Raw genomic sequence first — 26,224 nt, 5'->3', positions numbered from 1 at the left:
ATATCCGGGGAGACTTGATCTTCGATGGGTTCGAGCCCATGACGACTGTCCCCGGCCACCATGATGAACATGACCTAGATCTGTCATCTAGCCACGCGCAGGAGATAGCGCCTGTGACCGCCCTGGCCCTAGAGCTGGAGCAGACTGCGTCGTCCGAAGACGGGAAGCTTAACCCCGCCATGGAGGCCGCAGACTCGGCGGCGCTCGAGCCGCACACAGACCCAACATCGAGCTGGGCTTTTGGCACCAGAACCTCGGACTCATCTCCGGCCATGGGTTCCGTACCGCGTGCATCCGCGTCCATCGAATCTGATTGGGCGCCAGTCCTGGAGTTCAGCTCCGCAGACATCTCCCAACACTCACCTTTTGGCGATGTGTTAGGCTCATTGAAATCCCTCTCCTTGTTAGGGAACTCTCGGCCGAACTATGTCCGGCTCGAATGGGAAGCGGACGACGAAGAACTTCGTTTCCCACCCACCACCCACTTCATTGCCATTGTCGAGGACTAAACCGAAACGCTCGATTACGGCTCCGAAGACATTAACGGTACGGACAATGATGCCGGAGAGGAGTAGGCACAAAAACCAGCACCTTTAGGGCAGAGGACAGCTACATCGTCATACGATATATACATGGTGGACACACCAAAGGAGAATGAGGCCGACGGCGATAACAACATGCCTGTCGATGAACCTCCTAAGCGTCGGCATCCCAAGCGCCGACCTCGATCCAGCAAAAGGAAAAACAGCAACATCGTCACGGACGATGATGATAATCTGAACCAAGCCAAGGACCCCGCAGACCAAGTGTTGGAGAAGGGTGTGCGAGAGGACGGCGAACACAGTCCAGAGATGTTGTCCGACCACAGCGATGCCGAAGATAGCAATTACCAACCTGTCTCTGAAGAGGAGATAAGCTTGGGCGACGATGAGTTCGTCATCCCAGAAGAACCATTAGAACAAGAACGCCTCCACCAAAGGCTTATCGCCACTGGAAGGAGCCTGAAGAAGCAGAAGCAGCGGCTTAAAGCCACACAGGATACGCTCAACGATAAATGGAACGAAGTGCTAGACGCTGAGGAAAAATATGGCGGTAATTGCCAAACAAAGAGCTATCCTAAATGTAAGTTGCTGCCCGAATTCGACGACGAGGCTATTATGCCTATACCGCCAAAAAACAATACGACCGACAGGCCAGACCGACCACCTCGTGGTTGAGACAGAGCAGCTAGCAATGTCGTACACAAGACCGCACCCCCTCCCTGTAAAGGAAGGAAGGTTGAGGCCCAGGACCAGAAACACGATCCATGTGAGTACATGGACAAAAAAGTTGGGAAAACTAGGTCCATCTATGGATCCAGGGAACGTGCTCCTACACGGGATCAAGATTACCGAACAAATATGTTGGCCATTTACCAGCTCGGAACCAATACCGAACATTACAACCATCGGACCCAATCCACGAGACGGCCAGATATAGGGGTGCCACACACCCCCTCTGCTTCACCAATGAGGTGCTGGAACATGATTTTCCAGAAGGGTTCAAACCCGTAAACATCGAGGCATATGATGGAACGACAAACCCTGCGGTTTGGATTGAAGACTTTATTCTTCACATCCACATGGCTTGCGGAGATGATCTCCACGCCATCAAATATTTACCCCTCAAGCTAAAAGGACCAGCTCGGCACTGGCTAAAAAGCCTCCCTGAAAATTCCATCGGAAGCTGGGAAGAACTTGAGGACGCTTTTCGGGCCATTTCCAAGGGACCTATGTCCGGCCCTCGGATGCAGACGATCTAAGTCACATAATCCAACAACCCAGAGAATCAGCCCGAAAGCTTTGGAACCGGTTTCTCACTAAGAAGAACCAAATCATTGACTGTCCGGACGCCGAAGCCTTAGCGGCCTTCAAACACAGTGTCCGGGACGAATGGCTAGCCAGGCACCTTGGCTAGGAAAAGCCATGGACAATGGCAGCCTTAACTACACTAATGACCCTCTTTTGCATGGGCGAGGACAGCTGGTTAGCCCATAGCCGCACCAGCGACCCTGGCACATCCGAAGTCAGGGATGGCAATGGAAAACCATGATGCAACAAAACAAACATCGGAACAATGAAGAAAGCCCAGACAATATAGCGGTAAACGCCAGATTCAGGGGCTCCAGACCCGGTCAAGGGAAGAAGCCATTTAAAGGCAACAAAGACAGTCCATCCAACCTGGATAAAATCCTAGACAGGCCCTAGCAGATCCACGACACTCCTGACAAACCAGCCAATCACACCAACAGAGAATGTTGGGTCTTCAAGCAGGCCGGCAAACTCAACACCGAACACAAAGGGAAGGGACCTCAGAGCGAAGACGAGGACGAACCTCGCCAGCCGAACACGGGGCGACAGAAGAAATTTCCACCGGAGATCAAAACAGTAAACATGATCTATGTAACTCATATCCCAAAGAGGGAGAACAAACACGCACTCCGCGACGTCTATGTTGTCGAGCCCGTCGCCCCCAAGTTCAACCCATGGTCGGCCTGTCCAATCACCTTTGATCGCGTGGATCACCCGACTAGTATCCGTCACGGGGGTTCGGCTGCCCTAGTGCTTGACCCAATAATCGACGGATACCACCTCACTCGAGTCCTCATGGACGGTGGCAACAGTCTCAATCTGATATATTAGGACACTGACCGCAAGATGGGGATAGACCCGTCAAGAATCAAGCCAAGCAGCACTACCTTTAAAGGAGTTATACCGGGCGTGGAAGCCCGCTGCACGGGCTCTCTAGCATTGGATGTTGTATTCGGCTCCCCCGACAACTTTTGAAGCAAAGAACTAATCTTCGACATTGCTCCGTTCCGAAGTGGCTATCATGCACTACTCAGAAGAACGGCCTTTGCCCGTTTTAATGCAGTCCCACATTATGCTTATCTAAAACTCAAAATGCCTGGACCACGTGGCATCATCACGGTCAGCGGAAATACGGAGTGCTCTCTTCGTACAGAAGAATACACGGCGGCTCTAGCAGTCGAAGCATGAAACGGCCTATTCAAGCCGGGCAGCTCATCGATCTTTAAGACCGCGAACACGGCTAAACGTGTCCGGCGCACAACTCAGTGCGGCAGCTCAGATAAACCTGAGCTAGATTAGCAGCTACGCCCCCCGACCGCCCCATAAGGAGATAGCACATGTACCATGTATACATAAATATACAATCAAAATTCCTTGTGTGGCACAAGGGGCACACTGCACACAAAAAGTCCATAGTTCGGCTCGACCCTATTCAGACTCCAGAAGTTACATTTCACGGTTCATTAAAATGAACCAGCCTTACTTATGGCCAAACCAGATTCTTTTACCTAGTTTCTTCCTTTTTTATAGATGGCCATCATACTATACCCTTCAAGGACACTTCACAACGCAGACAAAGGCGCAGACATGCAGCAGGGCCCCGCATTAAAGGTTTCTTTTTTAGATTAAGACCCTACATAAACCTTTTTTTATCTCTTGTTGTTTTATACTTTCCTGGCATGTAAATGTCCAAGAAAGATATTGGCATTATCTGTAAACATACGGCTCGCCATACTAAAGTGGATGTTATAGAAGCAGCCCGGTTCGTATTGTGTTCTGAGATTAATAGTCTCACCACCTGCGCTCTTTCCACACATCAGATCGCCATACGTGCCTTGATACCAGGGTCTATCACCAGGGGGCTGTATTCAGCCTGGTGTATATTTAAAAGTCTGGACACCTGTAGGGAGTGTTCGGCGTTGTGAGTTTGGCCTTATATGCATCAGCTCCGAATCATGTCTTTGGTCAATAGTTTGGTTTTCCGGCTCCTGTGCTTACTACCTTACGTTCCACTATATCAGCTAGGGTAGTAAAAGGGAGAACTACTGTGATTGTGTCCTGGCTCGTCCGGATGAGCACCTCAGTAGAGAAAGCCAAAAATTGACTGTCATGATGCGGCGAGAGCTGGTCAACCACTCGATGACTCATCGGAATCTTCGTGATTCCCTCCATGTTAAACGAAGGACCGTCCTTCTGGTCACGCATGTACACGCACCATATTCGGATAACTGCGGACATACCAAGGGCTATATAGTAGCCCCACCGTCAAACTCCTATGGCTAAGTGAAAGTGTTAAAGCTCTATAGTCTGATTGCCTAGTTCGCCGCACTAACACCTCCTTAACAGACCAAGACGTTGGGTCAAGTGTGATCAAGTGCTTTTCCGAACACCCCCGTGTTATACACGAGGGGGCTGAAGCCGACGACTGCAAATTTTCAGATTATATATATATATATATATATATATATATATAATGTATATGTATATATATATATATATACGGCCGCACAGGAGGCACCAAACCTTTTCGGGTAAAAAATATAAAAACATAGCCTTAAATATATCATAATATTTTGTCATTACAATTTTGATACACTTTACTCAAACATAATATTTTTCGAGCACTGACCCTCTATCAAGCGGGCACCCTCTAGGACATCTTCAAAGTAATGTTCTGGCATGTTAAGGTCCTTGCCTTTGGGTGGACTCTACGCTGCAATATCGGTGGCATTCATCTTCGCCCAGTACATCTTGACACGGGCAAGGGTGATAACCCACAAGTATAGGGGGTCGCAACAGTTTTTGAGGGTAGAGTATTCAACCCAAATTTATTGATTCGACACAAGGAGAGCCAAAGAATATTCTCAAGTATTAGCAGTTGAGTTGTCAATTCAACCACACCCGGATAACTTAGTATCTGCAGCAAAGTATTTAGTAGCAAAGTAGTATGATAGTAATTGTAACAGTAGCAACGGAAAAGTAAATAAGCAAAGCACAATATGTGTAAAGCTCGTAGGCATTGGATCAGTGATGGATAATTATGTCGGATGTGATTCCTCTTGTAATAGTTATAACATAGTGTGACACAGAACTAGCTCCAATTCATCAATGTAATGTAGGCATGTATTCTGAATATAGCCATACGTGCTTATGGAAAATAACTTGCATGACATCTTTTGTCCTACCCTCCCATGGCAGCAGGGTCCTAATGGAAACTAAGGGATATTAAGGCCTCCTTTTAATAGAGAACCATACCAAAGCATTAGCACTTAGTGAATACATGAACTCCTCAAACTACAGTCATCACCGAGAAGCATCCCGATTATTGTCAGTTCGGGGTTGTCGGATCATAACACATAATAGGTGACTATAGACTTGCAAGATAGGATCAAGAACTCACATATATTCATGAAAACATAATAGGTTCAGATCTGAAATCATGGCACTCGGGCCCTAGTGACAAGCATTAAGCATAGCAAAGTCATAGCAACATCAATCTCAGAACATAGTGGATACTAGGGATCAAACCCTAACAAAACTAACTTGATTATATGGTAAATCTCATCCAACCCATCACCGTCCAGCAAGCCTACGCTGGAATTACTCATGCACGGCGGTGAGCATCATGAAATTGGTGATGGAGGATGGTTGATGATGACGACAGCGACGAATCCCCCTCTCTGGAGCCCCGAACAGACTCCAGGTCAGCCCTCCCGAGAGAGATTAGGGCTTGGCGGCGGCTCCGTATTGTAAAACGCGATGAAACTTTCTCTCTGATTTTTTTTTCTCCGCGAAACCAAATATATAGAGTTGGAGTTGAGGTCGGTGGAGCTCCAGGGGGCCCACGAGGTAGGGGGGCACGCCCCCCACCCTCGTGGACAGAGTGTGGGCCCCCTGGCCTTGATTCTTTCGCCAGTATTTTTTATATTTTCCAAAAGTTATCTCCCTGGATTTTCAGGTCATTCTGGCAGTTCTGCTGAAAACAACATCAGTCCGGATTAGTTTCATCAAATCACGCAAGTTAGAGTCCAAAACAAGGGCAAAAGTGTTTGGAAAAGTAGATACGTTGGAAACGTATCAAAGGGCCATCCGTGCACCTTCTATGCACGTTGACCGCTTCACAACGTCGATACGCGGCACCATATTAACAAGTTGCCGCACCAAACCAAAATAACTATTCAGAATGCGTTCAGTTGGCCATAGCTGGGCTAGGACGTCCTTCATGGCAGTGCCGGACATCTTGTGGAGCTCGGCCCACTGGGCCATCTGTTCGTTCAACAGTGGACGCTTCGACGTGTCAAATTGCGACCAAAATAGCTTTTCCTCGCATATCCTTCTTGCGCGTGGAAAAACTGATTCGCATCAACAGCACTCCTCGGCAGGTCCATAAAGGCGTCTGGAGAACTCCACAGTTGATTAAGCGGCACATACTTCGGATCGCCAAACTTAGTTTGCAATAAAAAGGGCTTACCAGCCGCGATCTCCCCAGCTTGTCGGATCTCCTCCCGAGCTGCTCTAGACTCAGACCGGGCTTCCTTCGCCTCTTGTAAGGCCTTGTCAAGATCGGCCGCTTGGGCTTTGTTATCTTTCTCAAGAACTTGGCGTCGGCTAGTGGCATCCTTCAGCTCAAGTGCCATAGTAGATATCCTCTCCTCGCACTGGCGCCGAGCAGTCTGCTCGACTTTTAATTCGGTGGCTACCTTTTCGGCAGCCGCATTACTCATCCTGGCTTGCTCCTTGGCCCGGGCAAGTTCCACCGAAGGGTTTCAACTACGGCGGCACTATCTACAGTTATGCGTATAAAAATTCTCAGTATCACGCTCATTTTATAATACTAGCATGTACTGAGTGCCCCAAAGACATACCCTACGCCTCGTCGAGCCACCTGTTAATAAGCGTGATGTCGTCATCCGCCACATCAACTTTCTGCTTCAGACGTGCTACCTCGGTAGCTTGGGCAGTTGCCACGGATGTAACAACCTGTGTTTCAATTAGTCAGATCATTTCCTGGGCATATATTTTTGATCCTCTGATCGCATCCCTTTGGATGCCAATCAGAGTCTCAGGGGCTACTATCTATACACGGGTGCAATTTGCACTTACAATATAATTACACTACGTACCTCGAAGCCTCTCAGTAGGCTAGAAAAGGCTTCATTCAATCCGCTTTTCGCGAACTGGACTCTTTCAACCACCGTACCCATCAAGGTACAATGTTCCATTGAGATGGAGGCATGTTGCAATATGTACGTCAATGTATCCGGTGCCTTCGGATCCGGAACAGGTTGCGTCGTCCCTTGGACATTGGATAGTCTGGGACTTTTGTTGTTCCCTGTAGGGGCCACACAGCCCGGACCCTGGGCGGCCGAAGTATTACCTTCGGCCCCGGCCTTCACTGCCCCTTGCGCCACTCGCAGGCCGGGAAAGATCCTCTGGGATGACACCTCGGCGTCGTCTGCCTTATCAGGCAGGGAGATCTATGGAGGCGTCTCGCTCTCCATCATCTTTGGAAGAAGATCCCCCGAAGAGGAGGACGTTTGAGCAGGGCTGCGGGCCAGGCTGCAAACATATGTTTAAAACATTACCCTTATGGCCAGGAAAGAATGGGATATGTTTAAGACACCCTGGTTCACTTACGATTCGGCCAAGGGCCTCTCTTTACGGGGTGACTGCATGTCAACAGCATCGCCTGACTGGGATACCTTCCCCCGCTTAGAAGCTTCTCTTTTCGAGTCTTCGGAGGCGGTCCACTTCTTCTCGTGAGGAGTAAGGATGTCAGTTCGCCCTTCCCTTCCGTCTTCGGAAGTGGAAGTTCCAATCTCCCAGGATAAATTGCCTGGTGTGCCTCCAGAATGGAGGCCACCTTGGGCCTCTTTGCTCTCCTCCTTATCTTCCCCCGCCGGCACTTGATATGGTGCCGGAGCCAGCAGCCTTGTTAACACTGGATCAGCAGAGTCTTCGGGAAGTGGAGCCGAACACCTAATTCTTTCCGCCTTCTTTAGCCAGTCCTGGCCGAGGAAAGTTTCATCCGTACGTTGTTATGAGACATCTAACAAAACTATGTTCAGGAGTTAGGTGCTTACCAGAGTATCTGGATGATTGCAGTCAAGACCAATGTCTTCTGTAGTATCCAGCCACTATTTTCGTGCACCAAAGAACAATTTCCACATCTCTCTGAGCATTGTGCCAAAGAGGTGCTGAAGAGTCCGTGGACCTTCCGGATTAAACTCCCACATGCGGAGAGGGCATCGCTAGCAGGGTAGGATCCGGCGGACTAGCATTACTTGGATTACACCGATGAGACCGGTGTCCTTCTCAATGACGCTTTGAATGTGGCTTTGCAGCATCCGCACTTCATCAGTAGATCCCCAGTCCAGCCCCTTGTTAATCGATGATGCGAGCTGTAGCGGAGGGCCAGACCGAAACGCAGGTGTGGCTGCCTGCTTTTTACCGCGGGGTTCGGTGATGTAAAACCACTCCCGTTGCCATAAGTCAGAAGTTTCTGCGAAGGAGCCCTTCGGCCAAGAAGAATTGATGAGATTGCTTATTGAAGCGCCTCCACACTCTGTTTGTTTCCCATTGATTACCTTTGGTTTCACGCTAAAGGTCTTAAGCCATAAGCCGAAGTGTGGGAAAATACGGAGGAAGGCCTCGCACGTGGAGATGAACGCCGAGATGTGGAGAAAGGAGTCTGGGGCTAGATCGTGGAAATCTAGCCCGTAATAAAACATGACCCCTTGAACGAAGGGATGGAGAGAAAACCCAAGCTCTTGGAGGAAGTGAGAGATAAACACGACCCTCTCATTGGATCTGGGAGTAGGAATAACCTGCCCTTGAGCAGGAAGCCTGTGGTAAATTTCCGCTGTCAAGTATCTTGCCTCCCTGAGCTTCGAGATATCTTCCTCTGTGACAGAAGAGGCCATCCAACGGCCTTGAAGGCTGGGTCCGGACAAAGGCTCGAAGCGGCTAGATTGACCCTTGAGTGTTGGAACTTGAGGTGGGAGGTAGAGGGAAGAACTAGCGTGGAAGAAAGAGGATAGGCCTTAACCCCTTTATAAAGGCGACGAATATCAAGCGTCCCCTCCATGGCCTTAAAACATGCCTATTCCCGAGGAATTATGCCAACAGAACGGTTGGGTTACCCATGCCCGTGTTGATGAAAATCCCCTAATAAGGGGACACGATCTCTGCTTTGACAAGATGTGCCAATAAAAACCGCCCCCCAAAACGTGGAGTGGCAGGCTATAAAACGATTCAAAATAATGGCCGGGTAGTGACGTAATGTCGTGCTGCCAAAATTGTCAGTGGATTAGACTCGTAAATATTATACTCTCTATGGTTCTTTGTGGAACTTATTTTGCATAGCCGTACATGATTCTTGCGTTCGAGATCTACTTTGAAGTATTCGGATAAGGAACCCGCCTTGCAATGCCAAAGACAATCTGCGCACCGGGCTCATCGTCATTGAAGCCTGGTTCAGGGGCTACCGAGGGAGTCCTGGACTAAGGGGTCCTCGGACAGCTGGACTGTATACTTGGTCCGGACTGTTGGACTATGAAGATACAAGATAGAAGACTTCGTCCTCTGTCCGAATGGGACTCTCCTTTGCGTGGAAGGCAAGCTTGGCGATTCAGATATGTAGATTCCTTTCTCTATAACCGACTTTGTACAACCCTAGTCCCCCCGGTGTCTATATAAACTGGAGGGTTTAGACTTCTAGGGTGCCACAACAATCATAACCTCATAGGCTAGACTTCTAGGGTTTAGCCATTATGATCTCGTGGTAGATTAACTCTTGTAATACTCATATTCATCAAGATCAATCAAGCAGGAAGTAGGGTATTACCTCCATAGAGAGGGCCTGAACCTGGGTAAACATTGTGTCCCCCGCCTCCTGTTACCATTAGCCGTAGACACACAGTTCCAGACCCCCTACCCGAGATCCACCGATTTTGACACCGACTGAAGGTGCTCGCACACTACAACGACAACGCCTACAAGGTCGACATCCCACGCGACAAGTACAACGTTAGTGACATCTTCAACGTCAAAGACTTGGCCAAGTACCATGGTGATGAAGAGCACGATCCATGGACGGATCTTTCCCAAGGGGGGGAGATGATATGGAGCATCCCTCGACTACCCGCACCGACACTCCATCACCACCGCAAGCACCAAGAGGGCCAATGACAAGAGCACGTGCATGCAACATCGAGAACGAGGTCACTTCGTTCCTCTTCGAGTTTCGTTCGGTTTCACTTGAGAATGGGATTCTACCTCAAAGAGATACACTATGCGTTCTCAGGTACATCAGAGAGGAAGGCCCAAGCACCCACGGAACAAGAGAAGGAAGAAGAAGTCAAGAAGAAGGAAGGGAGCAAGATGGCCAAACCCTCTAGACACCCTGGGTGCCCGGCCCCTCCAACACCGGGTGCCCGGCCACCCTACCTGAGCGCTGCCCCTGCTTGGTCTGGGTGCCCGGCCACTTGGCTCCCGGGTGCCCGGGCCCGTGCCCGCCTCCAGCCGCACCCCCGGGTGCCCGGGCCTTGGACAACCGGGTACCCAGCCCCTGCCCAGCCGGCCGCCTGGTGCAACCCCGGGTGCCCGGGCATGGGACCCCCGGGTGCCCGGCCACCTCCCAGTCGCCCCTGTACGGGCCGGGTGCCCGGCCCCTTTTGCCCCGGGTGCCCGGCTGAACCTGGGCGCAGCTCCCTAACCGGTCCGGGTGCCCAGTCGGTTTGACCCCGGGTGCCCGGACCCCTCCTCCGTGGTTACTCGTTTTAGGGACATTTTGGTCCATTTGTACCCTTCTTTCTCCAAGTTTCGTCCCTAGCCTTTATATACTCTTTACCTAGCTCATTTGGAACGATAGCAAAGTTTTAGATAAAACATTGTGAGCTTTGCTCCTTGTATCCCCTCCTCTTGGAGATCAAGACCCCTCTTGGGAAGAATCCTTGTGGATTACAAGACCTCCCAAGGGAGTAGATCATCATCAAGACCTCACCTCCTCTAGGAGTGGGAAGAACTTTACCTTGTGCTTGTTTCCTTGGATTGATCTTGTAATCTTGTGGATCTCATGTATGCTACTCTAGTGGATGTGATATTTGGGTTTGTTTGAGTGATTTGTGCCTTGTGTTCTTGAGTGTTCTTCCTCTTTTCCCCCTCCAAGTGTGAAAAGATCCCCTCTAGGGTTTCACCCTACAACATATAGGTTACTCCATTTGTGTCATCTCAAGAAGCACTGATTATAACATGGACAACAAGCAAACAGATATGTTCAGATAGAAGGATTTTAGTCCTCTGTTTAGTCCTCATGGAGTTAAAAACGGATAGGTTCAGATAACAGATAGGTTCAGATCAACAAGCAAACCTGATATCAAGAAGCATTGATTATAGACAACAAGCTAACTCATGGAGTACAACCGTTTAGTCCTATGTTTTTGCACTATTACTTAGCAGCTATATTCAGAACTTCCAAATGGCTCATCACGGAGTAACTTGAAATGGAACATTATGTTGAACCTTCTACAACAATATTCATGGTCCTCCCACCAGTTCATCCCATGAGCAGTACAATAATACAAAAAGGGAAATAAAATATTTTTAGGTGGGGTAGGGGAAGGTACTTGGTGGCGGAAGGTGTGTTCTTGGTGTGGTTTCATCTTCGTCTTCCTCGACTTCACTCTGATTCATGGGCGAGGGACCTTTTATGCGACTCTTGGTTTTCTAAGGTGTGTCGTTTGAAGATCACCACAATAATGTGGTTTATATGGCATTCATGCAACCGATTGAAGCATATCGGAGCAATGTGTGGTCCAGAAAACTCCATGAAAATGACCAATGTGTGGTCTTGTGAGGATATGGCTGGCGTCCTACTGATGGGGCGTTGAACTTTGCTCACCACCATGGTGGTGTTAGGGAGTGGCACGGTGATCTACTGCTCTTTTAAGCGCTTGGCGCAAGCTATGTGGGCATATCTGACCCACTAATTGTTGAAGCCTTTTCATTGCGGGATGGCGTCAGATTTGCAGAGCTGTGAGGATTCACGCATGTGATCATGAAGGTTGATTGTGTGAAGAAGGTTACACGCCGGAACACTGAGCCAAAATGCTCATATAATTGTGCCTACTATATTAGTTGAAAATTTGGATAGGTAGCTAGGGATTTTTCTTTATTCGATATTGAACATGTAAAAACGTCAGCTAATATCATGTTTGCATCTTTATGCTAAGCGTGCTTGCACATTGAACGTGACCGAGAGCGAGCTTGATGAAACTCCTAGCTTCCTAGTGACCAATCTATTGATTGATTGTTCTAGAAATGCCTTTTTTGAATAAAGCTCTCTAGGCGAACTGACCCTATATCGGATGGGTAGGTTCCTTGTGGTGCAACCAACACACCAGGTTTCAAGTCTTAGACTTGAATTGATGCTCGCATTTTTCAGAATTTATTGCAGGCTTTCCGACGATGTTCATTTAGTGGGAGAAGACGTTCCCGACTATGAGACGTCTGTGGTGACTTCGTCAATCTCAAGATATTGCACCGGGTCAGTATCTCGAAGATGCTCAGAGGGATAGAGTATGCTTGTGTCTTCATATGTGTAAGTGTATATGCATGCATATGAGCATTTGTGATTGTAGCGTGTTAAAAAACAAAATAGATCTCCCTATATGTATTGCAAAAGAAAAAACCTAAACTTTGATAGAATTTGGCAACACAAAGTGACATGTTTGTTTTCTACCTTCAGGTTTATAGAATTTGTGATAATGTGGCTATATATGCGTGTAGAGTCCAGTCCGGGGGTAATAAAGTTTAGGTTTTCTAAACGATCCGAACATATTCGCGTTATAAAATAGAGTATTCAGGCTGACGAGGCTGCGTATTCGATCCGTAAAAGCGTTTTTCGCGTACTCCCGAAACACCCAATCTGTTCCTCCTCTCGTCGCATCGGCGGCGGCGACAGGACATCGGGCGGCGGCGGCTGGACAGGTGCTCTCTCTCTCTCTCTCTCTCTCTCCGCAGCAAGAGTGAACGGCGACCGGAGCGGTGCGGGCGCCGGCAGAACGACCGGAGCGGCGCGGGCCCCGTGCAGCGCTGTTCCTCGTCAGCAATTCAATCTCTCTGACGCATCTCTCTCTGCAGCCGCAGAACGAAGGAAGGGCCCCGTGTAGCGTCGTTCCTCGTCCCGATCCGCACGGATCCACCCCACATAGGTGCCCCGTGCACAAGGATCAAAGATGATAAACCTTTTCAAGATCAAGGGGCAGAAGAACGAAGAGGCAGCCAACTCAAAAGGGGGGCCTCCTGTCAAGAAGCAAAGTCCTGGGGAATTACGTCTGCATAAAGGTTTGTTTCCCCGGAAGGGATTTGATGTTATGTTACTCTCACTTGATATCGGTTGAGTATGACGCTTTTGTGCTTATTTTCCAAGCTGCTGTGAAAAGTGTATTGTTCTGTTTGATTAATCAGATTATAATTTGAATAATGTCTGTTATTCAATGGTTGCCCTCTCTAGTTTATCTCATATGTTCTTGTACAACAAAAGTATACTATCAGATTTCAACGTAATAGCTGAGATAAAACAAAACAACTAGCCAAGGGTCAATTAAACGGTATCACCATAATCCACCACAACGCTGAACAGAGCCACACTGACATGATGTACATTATACAATGTGTATTGATTAGGGCTAAGCTGATCTTGCAATCTTGTGCGTCCACACCTCTCTGCAAGTATGCTGTCCTTTTTGTTTTTCATCTGTTATTGGCAAATGAACTATTGCTCTTAACCAATTTGTTGCATTTATGTTTTGTGGAAATCATATGCATTCCCCTTTTGTTATGTAATAAGAATCAATTCGCTTGTGAAAAAGAACAAATAAGGGTTATATCGGTTTGAATACTGGCGTATATGTTGTGTACCTTGCTATATACTCCATCCGTTCCAACTTATTTTAAGTTTTAGCTTTGTGCTAAGTCAAATTTCTCCAAGTTTGACCAAGTCTAAGAAAAATATATCAACATCTACAACACCAAATTAGCTTCATTAGATTCATCATAAAATATATTTTTGTACTATATATATATTTGATGCGGTAGATATTAGCACTTTTTTATAGACTTGGTCAAATATAGAGAAGTTTAACTTGAACAAAGCTAGAACTTCAAATAATTTGCGACGGAGGGAGTAGGCTTTACTGCTAACCATATTGGCTGACTTGTACCGGTTATGACCAACTTTTGCATGGGCCATGCTTCATGTGTGTGACAAATTAGGAAATCTGTATACCAATGATTATGATATATGTTTGTTTTTGTTTTGTTTGACTTGCATGATGGAAATAGTTCTCACATTGTCGCACAGTCAACACAGACGTGCTACCTAGCCATTCTGGTTCAGAGAAGACACGCCATTGGACCCTTGTCTGGCCTGGAAAGATATAAAGTGACCCAGTGGTGAAGCATGAGAATAAGGGGTGCATGTGTGTTAAACTGAACCACGATGTTTTCTTTGCCGCTGGATTTGGTTATGACAGAGTTGCCTTATACTCATAAAGTCATAGTCAGTCTCATCTTGATGCCGCTTACCTCAGCTTGAGGACGAGGCAGAGCAACAGCATAAGCAGGGTGAAGGGTGATGGGGCATGAGAGGGATGTGGAGGAAAGGATGGGGGAGCCAACATGGTGGAAGTAGGGGTTAGTAGGGCACTAGGGCACGGGAGGGTGGTGGCAGAGTGGCAGTGGTCACTAGGTATGAGGAGAGGGTGCATACTTGAGTGAGGCAGTACGCTGAGTATGGGGGTATGCTCCATGGTATTAGTGGCCCATCTATCTCCCTTTTGATCTTTGCACATTGGGTATAATCATTAGCTGCTGTTGTGGATGAGATTGGCTTCATATAGTTGTCACCCGGACGACCATGTTGACCACTCTAATAGCTTAGTTCTTATATGTGGTAATAATGAACTCCATGATATCTGATATCCAGGGTTGAATCCCGAATTCACTATTTCAACTTAAGTTAGACTCTAGATATTTCATGAATTATGAGGATTCACATTGGAAATCCTACCATACTAAAAAATTGAACAGCGATAGATTCTTCTATTGTTCAGACATGTGTTGTCAATCTAAATGTTGTTTAAAATTTTAACATCCGCTTATCTATTCTTGTCTTCCAGATTTATGCAGTATGCACATGATGAATATTAGTTTATTTCTATTTTGATAGTATTCAGAGCATGGATCTTGGTGACAGTTTTCATTTTAACTTGCAGATATTGCTGAGCTTAACCTTCCAAAGACAACTAAAATTTCCTTCCCAAATGGAAAGGATGATCTCATGAACTTTGAAGCCACTCTACGACCTGACGAAGGATACTATGTGTAAGTATCTTTTCAATGTTTAGTCATGTTTATTAGTTAATTTTGATTTTGAATCGTTTAAAAATTATTGCACTGTTACATCACATTTCTTCAAATATGTCTGGACATAGCATGAGGAAGGATTATCCCATAGAACTTTTATAGAAATATGAGTAGTTGCCAGCTATTATTACATTAGTTTCTTTATTATAGTTTTCATCAGTTACACTCATTCATGTTTCTCCTCCTTGGACATTGTATCTCGTCTTTCAGTACAGCATTGATTTTCTTAATGAGGAGAAAACTCTATTTTTGTTGGCCCCTTCATAATTGACGAAGAATCTTGTTTTTGTAACCTTACCAGTTCATAGAAACAACATAAGTCAATTATTCTAATATATCCATGATATGTCTTGTTTCTTAGAGGTGGGGCATTTACTTTCACCTTCCAAGTATCTCCTTCCTACCCTCACGAGGCTCCGAAGGTCAAGTGCAAGACTAAGGTAACACAATCTGACTCCTGTTAATCATCATCATAAGTTGGTTATTGCTAATGTAGTAACTTTCAGGTTTACCATCCTAATATTGACCTAGAAGGAAATGTCTGCCTGAACATTCTGCGTGAAGACTGGAAGCCTGTCTTGAACATCAACACCATAATATATGGTTTAAACCTTCTTTTCTCAGTAAGTATCATATTCAAAACTGTTCCACCTGCTGGTTTTCCATTCAAAATGTAAAATGCCGGAGTTGCATGTATTTTTCGTGAGGAAAGGCAAGTCACTGTTTGCCTTCTGTATTATCATGTACTTGGCCATTAACCATCTTCTTTTCTGCAGCAACCCAATGACGAGGACCCCTTGAATCATGAAGCCGCGGCCGTCCTCCGAGACAACCCACAGAAGTTCCAGAGAAATGTTCAAACTGCGATGTCGGGAGGGTATGTTAATAACACCCATTTCCCAAGGTGCAAGTAAGGTCTGCTATGTGGAGCTCTGGTTCCGACTATTGCCCAGTTACCCTGAATGCCGTTGCACAGTCTGAAGGATGTGGCATGTACCCAGGAAATGTATCACATTTGTGTTAGACGTGACTGTTATTATGCTTGTTTGGTGGATGTACCGTAGTCATGCATGTTGAAGAAACATGCTAAGCAGAAAAAAAACTCGCCTGTTATTGAGCTGAAAAGTCGGTGGAAGTGTTCCAAGCGCAGCAATCATACGAGCATAGAACTGATTTATCAAAAATAAAAGAGTCTCTGGGCGAAACTTGAAATGTGCAATCTCTGGTAGTGAAACCAAAGCGTCGGCGATAAGTTCCTGCTTGAGATTTCCCCAAAATTTAGATCGGAAAACCTGCATTTCTTGTCTCCAGGAAATTGCAATGAAAAAAAACGAGAGGCATAATTTGTGATTCTTGGTGCTTTGGATGTGGATGCCGTTGGCTACCTCGGTCTAAGAGCATCTACAACCAGACCCTCAAACCCTCCCTGAACATGTCTGACTCGTCATTGTCTGGTCACAAAATCATCATCCAACCAGACCTCACCAGCCAATATCTAGCGCAGATTTGGGGCTCATATTTGGATGCATATCTCGACAAATCGGGCCTACTTCAAATTGAAAGTCCATCAAATGACTTCCTCTTCATGCCCGTTCTTCTTTCTGGACACATTATACACCACCCTATCTTGCCCGACCCATGCCATAGCCATCTCTTACTCCCAATCGACGCGAGTATCCCCCTCCCCCCCATCCCCCCTCCCTCCGACATAGTTCCATGGGTCCCTACTTTTCTATCGTCCTTGCAACTGGGCCAGAATGAACAGAGGATTGCCTGCGTGCCCGCACACCTCATTACTTGCTGCCGCAGGTCCACGTGAATGCCGCTATCCTCTGTAAGATGTCGACTCGCCCTTCCGTGCCACCGGACCATGGGATTCTCGACAGGGACACGCTTCGGCACATGCTAGCGACCACTTCCGTGTCATCCGTCGTGACCGCGGGAAGGAACAAGCCGTTGGCCATGCACGACTTCGTTCGACCTACCAGTGGCTGGTCATCCGAATGGCTGGAAGAGGATGCCGCCACGAACACGGTGTACGACTCATTGCAACTCCAAAGGCAATGAAAAACGCCAGGAAACGTTAGCGCCAGGTATGCCAAGGTGGTGTTCGATGAAATGGTTGCCCAAGACACAATACATTCTTTCCCATATATGCCATAGTATCGCTTACTTCGTTTGTTGCACATACCAGTGGGTCAATTTAGGGATGATAGTTTCATTGTGAGTGTGATAAGTATGGTCAAGAGCCTATGCATTATGACTTGGGTGATACTAATTCCCGTATGTTTGATGTTGAGCAGACACCATGCACAAAAAAAGGCAGCAAAGGCAAGAGGTCCGGTATGTACAACCCAAGAAGATGTTTTATTGTGTGAAGCTTGGTTGGCCACAAGCATGGATCCAATTTGTGATACCGAGCAGATGGCGTCAAATATTGACAAAAAGTCCACAAACCCTACCATGAACACAAGAACTATGTGAAAATTTGTGATTCCATCCGCAATGAGGGCTTTCTCCAACATAGATGATCCATCATCCAAGAGAACGTCAACAAGTTTTGCGGTTTCATTCACAAAGTGCTTGACTGGAACCAAAGTGGCATGGGAGTCAATAGACATATAAGTTTGACTTGCTTCACATTATCATCATTTGTATTGCTAGCTTCATTTGTTGCATTGTTTTGAGTGATTCTTGTTTTGCTAGTTAGGGTTGGCGGCCGCTTTGTACAACCAAATCTAGGGCAAGTCATTCACTTTGTCCCTGTTGTTTGTTGAAATTGAATGGAAAACCGAAGTGACAACTCGTCCTTGATGAGCTCAAACGCCCCACCAAGAAATTAATGAAAAACGATGGCCCAAGCTCCCAACAATCTATTGAATTGGATGACGAAAAGGATAAAAGTGGACGGGCGGATGTACAAAAGACCGTGCCAAAGAAGAAGCGGCAAATGATGGGAAACAAGTGGGAGAAGGAGAGGGTCACGTGTGACGTCTCGGCAAGCAAAATGTCCGTCGCATGGACGGACATTTTTTTCGCCAAGGAGGAAAGATACAAGCTCTTCTTGGACGTGCAAAGGTAAATGATGGAGTTCGGCTGGGAAAGGGTGAAAGGGAAGTTGAGAGGAAGAAGATAGACTTGTATAAGCAAGAGAAATATAGAAAATGGAAGCTTGAGAAGACGACAACACTGCAAGGAATTGAGCTGTGAGAGAAGTTGAGGCTTGCAACGCAAACAGATGCAGGACACTAGACTTTTGGACGACAAAGGCAAGAAGTGGTTGATCAAAATGAAGAATGAGGATCAACGAGCGCAACAATGAAGGTGTTTGATTCATTCATGTATCCTGTATCTATGTATGTATTATTGATGTTTATTTGGCATGTATTGAACTGTGATGAACTAATATTCTATGATGAACGTGCATGGCTTTGAATACTAGGGTATGGATATGAGGGGTGTGCTTGTCTGGAAGGACAAACAAGGGGGCTGGTCGGCGCTGTGACGTGTTCGGCTGTGTGCGCGGATGTTTAGGGGATCGGATTTGCGCTTCTAAACTATGAATTCTTATTCAGCTCAGCTCTAACATGTGAGTCAAGTCATTGATTCTACGGAACTGTTCATGCCTGTGTCATGAAGAATACGAATACGAAAACCCTCACATTCCAGCCTGTGTGCACTGAAGACTCGCTACAAACCCGGGGGTTGCAGTTGGATGGATCTTTCAGAACTTTGATCACGGCAAGCAAGTCGTAACGATTGACAAGTACGTGATCTCTCACATCACATGGCTACCGAGGAGGTCAAGTTTGACGGCTGCAAAGAGATTAATCAACCGATCCTACATTACAAGATGAGATCAGCAGAACACAATAGATTAGCCCAGTGACTAGCCCAAGCAAGGCATTAAAGAAGACGCTGTCTTTTTTTTTGCAGGAAAAAGAAAAAACTATAGTACTCCCTCCGTTTTAAAATAAGTGTTTTGAGCTTAGTATAAATTTGTACTAGCATAGCTAGTGCAAAGTTGACACACTTATTTTGGGACAGAGGAAGTAGTACATTTCGAGGACGACTTGAGGCAAATTTAAGTAAGCATAGTCAGCCAAAATCTCGGATGCATCGCTTAACCAGGATGCTCGCTGCCATTGCCGGCATCTTGTTTCAGCTGAAAGAAAGCCACTTAAAATATTACCGAGGGCGACAGATAGCAGGAAAAATCTTCACGTAAACGTCAACTTCGTCACCGGAGTTGACGCTCAGCTCACGGCGAGGGCTGGCGAGTGAGACAGACAATATTCATCTCCCACAGATAAGCATGCACTGACTAAACTACAGCGAGTGAGACATGCGTTTCCGTTCGAACTAGAAAAGGTCAAAGCCTCAACGGTCCAAGATAATCGCGCCGCTTTGACTGCAAACAAATACTACTCCTAAAATCTGTAGTCGCGTTCAGATAACATATACTAATACAGTAGTACACATACTGTATCTCAACTTGAGGGTATGGTCATTACGTTACCATGACATTCACAACGAGATTAAAGAAAAATGCACAACACACAGGGTGTCAGTGCATCATAGCGAGACGAGAGCACAACGTAATGTCACACATAAACTTGCATGCTTTTGCATCTGACCTTTGCCACCAATTACACCTTCCGACAGACCGAATCCTAATCGAACTCGCATAAGAAGTAAGAACACGAATTAAGTCTTTGGACAAGAACACACACAAGCAGTTCCTAGCACGACCTATGCACCAATGCATTGTAAATCTTATTAAAACACGCATCATGTATCGATCTATTCCGACGTGACGACGGGCTTGACGGCGGAGGCGGCGGCGGCCATTTCCTGGCGTTGGTGGTGGCCCTGGTACTTGGGGTCCTTGGTGACGACCCGCTTCCAGTACCAGTGCTTGTCGAACAGCAGCCAGATCTCCTCGATGGGCACCTGCTTCGTCTCCGGCAGCAGCAGGATGACGAAGATGGACATGACCACGATGAGCGCCGCGAAGAGGATGAACACCCCCCACCGGAGGTGGCACATGGCCGCCAGGAAGCACTGCGCCACCGCCGCCGTCCAGAACAGGTTCACGCACACCACCACGCTCTGCCCCGCCGACCGCATCTCCAGCGGGAACAACTCGCTCGGCACCAGCCACCCCAGCGGCCCCCACGACCACCCGTACGCCACCACGAACAAGCAGATGGCCACCACCAGCACCGTGCTCACGCCCTTGGACAGCTCCTCCCCGTGCCCGAACTTGAGCGCCAGGATCGTCGCCACCACCACCATGGACGCGATCATCTGGGCCCCGGCCTCGATGAACAGCACCCGCCGCCCGAGCCGGTCCACCACCACCATGGACACCAGCGCGCCCACCACCAGCATGGAGCCCGTGATGATGGAGGAGTAGAGCGCCGCGGAGGAGCCGAACCCCAGGCTCTGGAAGATGACCGGCGAGTAGAAGAGGATGGAGTTCATGCCCGACAGCTGCTGGAACGCCGGGATGCCCAGCGCGCCGATGATGAGCTGCGGCCGGTTCCGCACGGCCAGCAGGTTCCGGAACGTGCCACGCACCGCCCGCGCCGCCTCGCTCGCCTCCTTGAGGTCCTCGAACTCGGCGTCCACCTTGTGCGTCCCGCGCACCTTCTCTAGCACGCGCCGCGCCTCCTCCAGCCGCCCGCGCTCCACCAGGCTGTTGGGCGTCTCCGGCAGGAACAGCGCGCCGACGAAGATGGCGGTGGCGGGGACGACGGCGAGGCCCAGCGAGAGGCGCCACCCCCACGGGTGGATCCGGTCGGTGAAGTAGTTGATCACGTTGGCGACGAGGATGCCGAGGCAGGTGGTGAGCTGGAAGAGCTGGTTCACGGCGCCGCGGATCTTGAAGGGCGCGATCTCCGACAGGTACAGCGGCACGGCCTGGTTGCCGAAGCCGATGCCGACGCCGAGGAGGACGCGGCCGACGATGAGCATGGCCACGTTCACGGCCGCGGCGTTCACGGCGCCGCCCAGGAAGAAGCTGACGGCGCCCACCATGATGCTGCCGCGCCGGCCGTGGCGCTTGGTCACGTAGGAGGCCCCGAAGGTGGACACCAGGCCGGCGAAGTAGAGCGACGACGTGAAGAGGGTCAGCACCTGGTTGTCGTACTTGCAGTAGTCCGTCTCGTGCAGGTGCGCGTGCTTCCGGTCGTACACGTCCGGGAAGAACTTGATCAAGAAGTCGTCCATGGAGGTCACACCACCTGCGCTCATCATTCACCACCATCGTTCGTCCATGCATGATTAGTTACCACTCTTGTTCTCGTGTCAAGTAAATGAGTGTGATCAAGAAATGTTACTTTACATTTCAGTGAAAGAAAACTACTTAAAAACCACCCGAAAATTGGTTTTGTTACTCCAATCATGCAATTCAACTTTTCTGTGGTTTAGTGTGGACACTTTTGTTTTGTTATTATGACCATCTACTAAATCTTCGGCGAAAACGTGTTGTACATACTATGGGGGTGTTTGGTTGAGAAGTCCTAGGACTTTTTCTAGTCCCAGGGACTAATCAAAAAAGACTCTCTAGTAGAGTCTTTTTCTAGTCCCTGTAAAAAAAGTCCCTCCCGTTTGGTTCCTAGGGACTTTTTAGGGACTTTTTCTAGTCTCTGGGACTAAAAAGTCCCTGAACCAAACACCCCCTATATAAGATGTGATACCTCTACTGAAAATGAGAGGACATTCCGTGGCATGTTACTAATTCTACTCCCCATGACAGCTCACAATCGTTAGAAATGGTTTCCATCCAAAAACAGATTAATTCCAGTCGGTGAAGGAAGCAGTATTGATGCAGACACCGGGTGTCCACTCCAAACCAAACAAAAAGAAGATAGAGACACCATAATGGCCATTACGTTTTGATTACTCTTCTGGCCTAGACAATGCGTCCTTTCTGAAGGAAAGCATTAACCATGATTGAGGCCATTAATTTTGATATGGACACACCCAGGAACATTTCTATAATTCCGCAAAAAGTTTAGAAACCCATACGAGTAATTGCTCGGAGAATGACGTGAAACAAGAAAGAAAAAGAGGTCATGTTGAGAGAACAACAAAATCTGAGTAAAACACAAATTTCTGAGACGAGGCCAGATGAATTGTCGACACGACGATGCCGAAAAGAAGAAAAATTAACAAGGCGAACATGGAGATGAACAAGAGGGGTTGGTACGAGGGGAGTGGAACACTCACTGGAGACCCCGAGGTCGTAGCCGAAGAGGGAGCCGCCGAAGGAGCCGACGATGCAGGCGAGGATGAAGTAGGGCGTGATCCTCCCCTCGTACTGCTCCGCCCTCCCGCCGCCGGCCTCGACGCCGGCGAAGCCCCCGGCCATCTCTCTCTCTCTTCCTTGTCCTGTGCCTTCCCTCTCTCGTCAAACCACGAAACCAGAGCCTCCTCACCTGTCTGCGTGTTTACACGCCCGTCCTGGCTGAAAGAAACATGGCGAGAGCAGAGACAGAGGGGGCGAAAGAGACAGGAGGAGTCAACACATGGCAGTCAAGAAACAGACAAATTGAACGTGGAAACGAGAGACAAGAGTGACAGAGAGATACCTCTGCCCTGCGCTGCGCTGCTCTTGGGCTGGCACCAGCGTGGTCCGCCGTGCGGAGTATTCAAACCGGAGGCAGGTGGCCGTCGACTAAACAACGGGCAATCGCGCCGTCTGCTGCTCCCGCTCCGAGAAGCGCTTGCCGGTTGGTCGATCTGGCCGGGCTGAGGGAGAACGGCGAGGGGAGCAGAGGAGGAGAAATGGGGGGATCAAGAGAGTGAGGCCGGCGGGAGGTGGTTGGGCGGGGGGTTTTATGCACGGGGGCGGATTGGCATGGCACCCGGGTCGTGTGGCTGCGACCCGCGGGAGTGACACTGGAATTATGCGCGGTTGGTTAGGCCTAGGCTCAGTTGAGCGTTGATCACCGCCCGGATATGGCTGCGGCAGCGTCGAGAGGATCGCTTATCCGATCGGAACGGAGAGCCGGAGTGACGATGCTTCTGCGAGCCGGTCAAAGATGATGAGGTGATTATGTGGGTGTGGGACTTCCGATTTCGGCGTCAACAGTACCGGAATGCGTTTCCTAATTCAAGAGTCCACGGAGAGTCCTTCAAATGCATGATATAACCGGAAACCTTATCCGACGAACGTCGGCCAGGGACGTTCTGCCAGCAAATTGCTTCTGAACCGCATGATCTCCGTCTGATGGATGACACTTTTTCGTCACAAATGCCCCCCAAAAACGCTTTAAAGAAGGAACTGTCATGGCAGTTTCGTATGTGCAACGCACATTGATAACATGCACAAAATTAATTATATATTTAGATATAGCTCCGTCAATGCATTCTATCTTATTGTTCCATCTAAAAACCATCATCTAATACTTTTTGTTAGAGAAAAAGTAGTAGTATGAATTATCTTGATTTTGGTGCTTAGAGTTACCCGCTTTGTCCAGCTGCATAAGGCATGCACGTGCTTTTAGGCAGTAATGCGGTCATTAAGGGGAGTTTACGGGGTGGATCCACTTGCGGTTTGGAAGAAGCTCCGTGAGTCTAGCATTTCTGTAATTTTAGGTCAGTAATTTGACCAACTAAATACTCCCTCCATTTTTATTTAGTCCGCGTATTAGATTTGAAAAAAGTCAAGCTTTATAAACTTTGATTAAGTTTATAAAAAAATTAACATAAGCAATAACAAATTAATAAAATTAGATTTATTATTGGATGTACTTTCACATCATATAGATTTGTTATGATAAATGTTTATATTATTTTTTATAAACTTGATCAAACTTTATGAAATTTGACTGCAGTCAACTCTAATATGCAGAGTAAATAAAAACGGAGGAAGTACATATTATATGTGATGGAAAGTACTGCTTCCAATCTAAAATAAGTATCGTGGTTTTAGACAAATTTGTACCACGATACTTATTTTGAAACGGGGGAAGTATATGTTTCAAAACTTCATCGGTATGTGAATCCAACCGCATGTTTTTTGACATATAACATATATTCATTTAGTCAAACTGATGACCTAGAGGCAGACATGCGTTTTATGCACCGGGCAAAGGGACTTTATCTAAATTAAGATATGGCACCTCTATCTTTTCTCATTTAATAGGCTGCCAAATCAGAATTTCGCTTACGTGTCGTGATTAGGATATAGTCCAAGGTAAAGCATTGAGAGTGCCCTAATGCACGCTGACTTGGGATTCTATATAGCTTCTGGTGTCATGCAAGAATTGTGTTGGCGTGTTGCATACATCCCGGTCATGCATTGCCTTCGATCTCTAACAACAAACATTTGTGTGCATATACTGGTTTACCTCGCCTCCTTAGGTCAGATTGATGGATCGGTGTGGACGTTTATCTAAGTTTGAAAATACATGCAAAAGCAAATCCGATCTAGCGTTGCAGTAAAAAAGTCAAACTATATCATATAAGCACAATACTATTCATCGAGGGATTTGTCACAACAACTTGTATTTTTTTGTGACATGATAACTTAACTCTGCGTCAATTTTAGTACATGTTCACTATTCTTTCCAGACTAGTTATATATTCAAGTGCACCGGAAAAAGAAAAGATATCCAGTCAAACCTGTGACACCTAAAACCAAAGTACACACAAGCCAGGCCCATCGTGCACATATATTCACTATTTTGTTTTGGCGTGTCCAAGTTTTTGGTGACCCCTAAGCATTTTTTTTGGAAAACCCTCCATATATTAATTAAGTAAAAATATTATTACAATCGTTCATTATAAAATTGGCCACGCAGGGCGGAACACTATTAAAAAGAATCCCATCAGATCTACTAATAAAGCTAAACTTCGCAATTTCGTGAGTCACCCCATTGGCTAGCCGATTGATTTTCGCAATTTTAAAGTTCTTGATCATCCTGGAAATACTTAAGGCTTCTTTCTTCAGATCAACGAGAGGAGACCAGTCAACTTTCTCGTTTGGAAGGAAAGAACGAACAAAAGCACAATCAGTCTCCAAAATAATGGACTGGTGAAGAGTGATACCGATATAAAGGCATGTCAGGCATGCGCGCAATTAAGTTTCATTCACGCTGGAACACTGGCCCAGAAAGTCCCACGAAGAAATAATAACTTCATCGGACGAGTTTCTAGCAACCACCCCCACACTGGCGACATTAGTACTTTCCACATAACTGGCATCGACGTTGATCTTGATATAATCATTCGGGGGAAGTTTCCACAACACATGATCTTGTACTGGTGCCAAAGCAGATATCGCTCCTCCCAATTTTCCTTTACCTTTGTTACTAGGACCTACCTCAATAGTGTTGTGACAGGACGTAAAATAAGACCAATAATTATCCACTAAAATTGCAGAAGCAGCAATGGATTCCTTCCCCCTTTCAAAACCTAAATCATTTCTCAGGTGCCAAGCTTGCCAGAAAAGAAACAAAATCTGCTCTCGTTGTTGCAAGCTCAAGTGATCCAACAAAATCAAAAGCCAATCTGGCCCCGAGAATTTGAACAAATCTTCAACAAGAATATTCCACAACTCTCTCATAGCCAATCGCAGAGCAGGAGCTTTTGAACAAGTAACGAGAGCACGAAAAGAACTTTCATCTTCTACTCCACAAATAGAGCACATACCCGAGGTAACCTAGTGGTGGTTAACTCTATTAGTCTGGACCGCCAAGCTATCGGATGAGGCACGCCATGCAAAGATCCTTATTTTTTGAGGAATGTTAGCTTTCCAAATTAGATTCCAAAGCCTTCTTTCTTCGTTTTGTTCGCCACTAGATTGACCCACTTGATCCTGACTATTCTTCAACTTAAGTGCAAAATTGTACGCACTTTTAATAGAAAATGAACCATTCTTCTCATAGTGCCACACAATAAAATCCCCATCCCCAAAGGTGTGAATACGAATC

General features: G+C 47.1%; 2 protein-coding genes across 2 annotated transcripts; one reads left to right on the top strand and one right to left on the bottom strand.

The window, feature by feature from the left end:
• Positions 1–12,648: 12,648 nt before the first annotated feature.
• Positions 12,649–16,497, top strand: LOC123111708 (NEDD8-conjugating enzyme Ubc12). The gene is made up of 6 exons (XM_044532558.1): positions 12,649–12,839; positions 12,993–13,196; positions 15,128–15,236; positions 15,640–15,718; positions 15,785–15,901; positions 16,055–16,497. Exons 2-6 carry the CDS (start codon positions 13,088–13,090, stop codon positions 16,190–16,192), a joined length of 552 nt encoding a protein of 183 aa, XP_044388493.1. The 5' UTR covers positions 12,649–12,839; positions 12,993–13,087; the 3' UTR covers positions 16,193–16,497.
• Positions 16,498–19,882: 3,385 nt separating this feature from the next.
• Positions 19,883–23,241, bottom strand: LOC123111706 (sugar transport protein 14). Its single transcript, XM_044532557.1, has 3 exons — positions 22,877–23,241; positions 22,515–22,752; positions 19,883–21,526 (listed from the first exon to the last, which is right to left on the bottom strand). The coding sequence occupies exons 2-3, from the start codon at positions 22,654–22,656 to the stop codon at positions 20,082–20,084; spliced, it is 1,587 nt and encodes a 528-aa protein (XP_044388492.1). The 5' UTR covers positions 22,657–22,752; positions 22,877–23,241; the 3' UTR covers positions 19,883–20,081.
• Positions 23,242–26,224: the final 2,983 nt, after the last annotated feature.

Source organism: Triticum aestivum, chromosome 5B (genome assembly GCF_018294505.1).
Source record: "Triticum aestivum cultivar Chinese Spring chromosome 5B, IWGSC CS RefSeq v2.1, whole genome shotgun sequence".
Lineage (NCBI taxonomy): Eukaryota > Viridiplantae > Streptophyta > Magnoliopsida > Poales > Poaceae > Triticum > Triticum aestivum.
Note: the sequence above shows the minus strand (reverse complement) of the source record. Positions and strands in the feature narration are given on the sequence as shown.

Bases quoted from the DNA above. Each gene is read 5' to 3' on its own strand.
- LOC123111708 (XM_044532558.1), top strand. From the start codon at position 13,088: ATGATAAACCTTTTCAAGATCAAGGGGCAGAAGAACGAAGAGGCAGCC. The intron at 15,237-15,639 runs GTAAGTATCTTT...CTTGTTTCTTAG, and splicing joins CCTGACGAAGGATACTATGT to AGGTGGGGCATTTACTTTCA. The intron at 15,902-16,054 runs GTAAGTATCATA...TCTTTTCTGCAG, and splicing joins GTTTAAACCTTCTTTTCTCA to CAACCCAATGACGAGGACCC.
- LOC123111706 (XM_044532557.1), bottom strand. From the start codon at position 22,656: ATGGCCGGGGGCTTCGCCGGCGTCGAGGCCGGCGGCGGGAGGGCGGAG. The intron at 21,527-22,514 runs GTGAGTGTTCCA...TGATGAGCGCAG, and splicing joins CTACGACCTCGGGGTCTCCA to GTGGTGTGACCTCCATGGAC.